This window comes from Nerophis ophidion, linkage group LG23 (assembly GCF_033978795.1).
Source record: "Nerophis ophidion isolate RoL-2023_Sa linkage group LG23, RoL_Noph_v1.0, whole genome shotgun sequence".
Lineage (NCBI taxonomy): Eukaryota > Metazoa > Chordata > Actinopteri > Syngnathiformes > Syngnathidae > Nerophis > Nerophis ophidion.
In genome coordinates this window covers 2,495,170-2,501,169 of record NC_084633.1, presented here as the reverse complement: position 1 = coordinate 2,501,169, position 6,000 = coordinate 2,495,170, and the positions used below count along the sequence as shown (strand labels likewise).

Here is a 6,000-nt window from a genome sequence, read left to right as displayed (position 1 = left end):
GGATGCTTACTCAGGTACAGATGGCTATAATCCGGCCAGTGATGGCAGGTTGTCCAGGTCTATAAAGGCAGCTCCGTCATTACCATCAGGTGTGAAGTTTGCAGGTGACTGATTGCAGCTGGCAGCTGCTGCAGGGCGGGGACGCGCGAGGCTCGTTCCTGGATGTGTGCGCCCATGGGCGTGCCCCGAGTGGCGCACAGATGGACGAGCGGCGCTGGCAGGGGTCTGAACCGTAACAGTACCCCCCTTCTTATGGACAGCTTCCAGATGTCCCACAGGTCGAAACACCAAGAGCACAGGAACAAAAGTCAAGGGAGGGCGGAGGGGCGAACTGGTGGTGGGTCGCCAGCCCAAGTGTCCCCGAATCCACCGGGGACGAGTCTGGTGGCGACGGCGAGTAGAATGCAGCTGACGCCGGCGAGGCGGGCAACCAAGGAACGGGCACCATCTTGGAAGTCGTGGAGGCGGACGGGAGTGACGCCATGGTGCGTCTCGCCAGAAACGAGGAGGTGATGTCTGAAGCGTAGAGGCATAGGAAGACGGCGGCGTGAAGGCAGCGGACGTCATCTCCGGGGTGGAAGCAGCAGACGTCAAAGCCAAAGACGAGGAGGGCAGCTGAGGAGCTGGCCGATGTACTGAAGTCGGCGCTACAGGCCGAGGGGCAGAGGTCGAGGCCAGCCTGGGAGCTGGTGGAGACACAGGGGCCAGCCAGGGAGCTGGTGGAAACGAGGGGTTCAGCCTTGGGGCTGGCACTAGTTCGGGTGCTAGCTCAGGGACTGCCGCTAGCTCGGAGGCTAGCTCGGAGACTACCGCTAGCTCGGGTACTGCTGCTAGCTCGGGTACTGCCGCTAGCTCGGAGGCTAGCTCGGGGACTGTCGCTAGCTCGGGGGCTAACTGTGGGGCTGGTGCTAACTCAGGGGCTAGCTCGGGGACAGACGCTAGCTCGGAGGCTAGCTGTGGGGCTGGTGCTAGTTCGGGCGCTAACCTGGGGACTGGTGCCAGCTCAGAGGCTAGTCTGGGGACTGGAGCTAGCTCGGTCGCTAGCCAGGGAACTGGTGCTAGTTCGGAGGCTAGCCATGGAACTGGTGGCTGTGGCTGAGAAAAGCGGAAGACAGGTGGAATTAGTTTGGCAGGGGGTAGCCTGTCTGGGTGCCACTGCGCCGCCGCACCAGCACAGCCACCAGTACTATCCCCCCCCTCCAAAATCGGATGCCAGACGCTTCCTGCAGACTGAGGAACAGTCTCTAAGGGTGGGAAGAGGGTATCCAGGCGACGAGAAAATTCCTCTTTGCTAATATTGCTACTGAACATCCCCTTCCAAGACATGTTGACGGGACAAGACAAATCCTCCCGTGTAGAGCAAAAAAGAAAAAAGAAAAAGACAGTGAATGGGAGAAGAGGAGGAGAAAGAAAAAAAATTCAGGGGGGGCTGAACGAAAGTCACTGGGGCAGGGCTAAGGTACTCGGCCGTCAGGTCCCTAATCAATTGGCCGGATTATACTGTTATGTTTGAATAAAAGGGAGGTGACGGCAAACGAACACCAAGTGGCAGTATCTCCAAAGATTTATTATATATAGTAAATATATACATAAATCTGTAGTACTACTAATAATAATAATAATACTAATACTGCTAATGAATAAACCAAGGAAATGAAGTCTGATCAAAACTCAAGTGTGTATGGTGTAAGGCTATGTATGTAGATTAGCTGAAGGATGTCTTACCAAAATGTTGACGGAAGTGAAGTAACGCGGAAGTCCGTGGGAAAACGTGTCCAAGCGGGAGGTCGAGAATCCAAAAGGCAGTCCGGGGGGGCAAGGGGAACAACAGGGGATCCAGGAGAAACACGGGAAGAGCTGCGGGAAGACAACAAGAGCATCAGACAACAGAAACACGGAAGTCGCAGGGGAAGAGCGAGTATGTGGGATGGAAGCCAGACACAGGATGCTTACTCAGGTACAGATGGCTATAATCCGGCCAGTGATGGCAGGTTGTCCAGGTCTATAAAGGCAGCTCCGTCATTACCATCAGGTGTGAAGTTTGCAGGTGACTGATTGCAGCTGGCAGCTGCTGCAGGGCGGGGACGCGCGCGGCTCGTTCCTGGATGTGTGCGCCCGTGGGCGTGCCCCGAGTGGCGCACAGATGGACGAGCGGCGCTGGCAGGGGTCTGAACCGTAACATATATGTATATATATATATATGTATGTATATGTGTATATATATGTATATGTATATATATATATGTGTATATATATGTATATGTATATATATGTATGTATATATATATATGTATGTGTGTATATATACATATGTGTGTGTGTGTATATACATCTGTATGTGTGTATATATATACATATGTATGTGTGTATATATATATATATATATATATATATATATATATATATATATATACATATGTATGTGTATATATATATATATATGTGAAAAAACACGACGATTTGAGTTTATACCAAAAAGTTCTATTTTGGTTTCATCTGACCATTTGACATTCTCCCAATCCTCTGCTGTATCATCCATGTATCCATTTTGGTATAAACTCAACTCGTCGTGTTTGGAGGAAGAAGAATACTGAGTTGCATCCCAAGAACACCACACCTACTGTGAAGCATGGGGGTGGAAACATTATGCTTTGGGGCTGTTTTTCTGCTAAGGGGACAGGACAATTGATCCGTGTTAAGGAAAGAATGAATAGGGCCATGTATCGTGAGATTTTGAGCCAAAACCTCCTTCCATCAGTGAGAGCTTTGAATGGTTGACCAAATACCTATTTTCCACCATCATTTACGAATAAATTCTTTAAAATTCCTACAATGTGAATTCCTGGATTTTTTTCCCCATTCTGTCTCTCACAGTTGAAGTGTACCTATGATGAAAATTATAGACCTCTGTCATCATTTTAAGCGGGAGAACTTGCACAATCGGTGGCTGACTAAATACTTTTTTGCCCCACTGTATATGTTCCCTACTGTGTACTGTATGATTAATACACACTATGGACCCTTCCAGCTTGCTCCTGTTAACAACTACATTATATTCACCTCAGTTAACTTGCTCAGTGGCCTTGTGGTTAGAGTGTCCGCTCTGAGGTTGTAAGTTCAAACCCTGGCTCGAGTCATACCAAAGACTATAAAAATGGGACCTATTACCTCCCTGCTTGGCACTCAGTATCAAGGGTTGGAATTGGGGGTTAAATCACCAAAATGATTCCCGAGCGTGGCCACCGCTGCTGCTCACTGCTGCCCTCACCTCCTAGGGGGTGGAACAAGGGGATGGGTCTAGTGTGTGTGTGACTATCAGTGGTACTTTAACATTTAACTTTAAAAGGAAACGTGTGTGGATTTCAGGTTGCCATCAACTGTTAATTGTCTTAGTCATCAAGTTGCAGCAGTTAAAAGAATATACAAGGGCACCTCAATCTACAAAGTACTAACTGACGAAGATTATTAGACATGTCGGTCAATGACCGTACAAAATTCAATATGATCTACAGAATATATACGATGGGTCTTATTTTGTTTGACATTGACATTGACTCATCAAGTTCAGTTCTTGTGTTTTATCTCTCTATCTATAAAATACTTTCAATTGTATTTTGTGGTTCGGTTCTTAACACATTCTGACAAGTTCTGGTCGGCAGGATAATGCTCCTCAGATATATCACTGCTATCAAAAGGGAAGTCTGTAGTCCGCTGCGGTCATAAATGGATGTTGTCACTTCACCCTCTTCTCTGTCACAATTTATTTCCCCAGATTTAGACGCTCAGTACTCACTAACCCGGGCTCAGCGTGTCAGGGCTGCCATGTTCCCAGAGACGCTGGTGGAGGGGGAGGTAGCCATTCCGGCCCAATCAGATCCCGTTCAACAGAGCAACGTGCAAAGACTGGCGGAGCCCTCCCAGTTACTAAAGACAGCCATAGTCCACCTGATCAACTACCAGGATGATGCAGAGCTGGCAACGCGGGCCGTGCCAGAGCTCACTAAGCTGCTTGCAGACGATGATCCGGTACTTCCTGTCACTTTTACTTTACTAAAGAGTTGTTCGTTCATACATCTCCTACCCATTTTACTCATGTTGTCTTATTTGCAAATTAAGGTGTGGAAAGTCGCCCGTACAGTGGTACCTCGGTTCCTGTTCTCCCAAATGTTGGACCAAAACCTAAAGAAAACCAATTTTTCCATTTAAAATATTGTACATTTAATTAATCAGTTTCAGATATCCAAAAATATTAAAGGAAAACACATTTTGTAGAAAACTATGTCAAATACAGTGGTACCTCGAGATACAAGTTTATTTGGTAGTACCTTAAAAAATTTGTATAGCGAAACAGCGCACCCCATTGAAACAAATTAAAATCAATTTAATCGATGCTTGCCCCCCCCTCCCCCCCACAAAAAAAACACCATGATTGGAACATGTTACATGCTTTTAAAAAAGAAAAACAAATGTTTAAATACAGAAATATTGTATGACAAACAATACAATGGAATGTACTATACACAACTATATTACTTTTTTTGAAAGTAACGTAATAATAATCTACAGCAATTACCTTGGAGAATGGACTTCTACTGTATCTCCTTCGAGCTGCTTCTCCAACAAACACGTCATCAGCAGCTTCTCCATATTTTCATAGATAAATGTCCCATGTTTTGTTATTATTTTAACATCCTTGACTGGCTTTGTCGACCCTGTCTACTCCAGTATCGTGCAGACTAGCAGTGCTACCACTTGGCCAAGTCGGCTACAAGCTGTGTCATGTTTTTTTTTTTTTGATGATTTCTTTCTTTAATTAAATGAATATCATCCACATCTTCTATGCACTGTTCTTCACACCCACTTTCTTTGTTCGCATAGTTGAAAAAACACAGTTATGTCATTCTCTAGCTATAACCTATCGCTGGAGGATCTTGCTATTACCTATGCCAACTAGCGGTAGGAGGCTCATAATCTTAATTTTTTCCCGACAATTAGCCAAGAGACAGCTTGTATCACGAAAAACTCACAAGCCGAAGTACCACTGTACATATGGATAACACATTCAATGGATGAATGAACATTTCACTTTGACCCCCATTGGAAAGTCAATTAGTAACCTTTCTCAGGCCCCACGGTGGGTTATTTTGTAGTTGTATGTTATGTTTGGGAACTCGATTCCACATAATGCAACGTCGGCAAACGGACTAGATCCTATTAATGTTCTCATCTTAAATCCTAATAAAAGGGGCACACAAAAACAAATATACAGTTTAGTACACATGTATCCTCGCAAATGGTTATGGATGAACATCCATCCATCCATTTTCTACCGCTTATTCCCTTTCGGGGTCGCGGGGGGCGCTGGCGCCTATCTCAGCTACAATCGGGCGGAAGGCAGGGTACACCCTGGACAATTCGCCACCTCATCGCAGGGCCAACACAGATAGACAGACAACATTCACACTCACTGTTTTTATTATTACTTTTTTATTAAATAATAAACTACGGTTAACATTAGGGGTGTCAAAAAATAGAGTTTCAGATTAATAGCGATTCTTATTTATAACGATACTTAATCGATTAAAAAAATTCATCCATCCATTTCCTACCAGGGGGTTATGGAGCCTACAACCTAATACATTTTTTATATTTTTGTATTTATTTATTACAATTTTTTTGCATTTTGTTTTTCAAATGTATATGCCCATATATGCTATACATATTTACTCTATAAAAGAGAAGTGTTGGATACTTCTCTGTTTGCGGTATTTGTATTTGACTTTATTAAATGTTTGGGTATAATTGTAATAGACAAAACTAGTTTACTTTTAAGTAATAAAGAAATTTATCAGAGCTGTTTATCTATTTTATGGAGGAATGTAGTTAATCATAGAACTCGCATCCAATGTTATTAAGAAAATATTAATTTTGAATTCCACCCATCCATTTTCTACCGCTTATTCCCTTTTTTGGGGTCGCGGGGGGCGCTGGCGCCTATCT

The 6,000-nt window shown here is 44.5% G+C and overlaps 1 protein-coding gene across 3 annotated transcripts in view; it reads left to right on the top strand.

The window, feature by feature from the left end:
• The window catches only part of LOC133541214 (junction plakoglobin-like), a 252,078-nt gene that overhangs the window by 148,042 nt on the left and 98,036 nt on the right, over positions 1-6,000 (top strand). For all 3 annotated transcript variants that reach the window (XM_061884428.1, XM_061884426.1, XM_061884427.1), the window contains exon 4: positions 3,773-4,026. In XM_061884428.1, the coding sequence (XP_061740412.1) occupies positions 3,773-4,026 (254 nt within the window). The remainder of the gene's footprint in view (positions 1-3,772; positions 4,027-6,000) is intronic.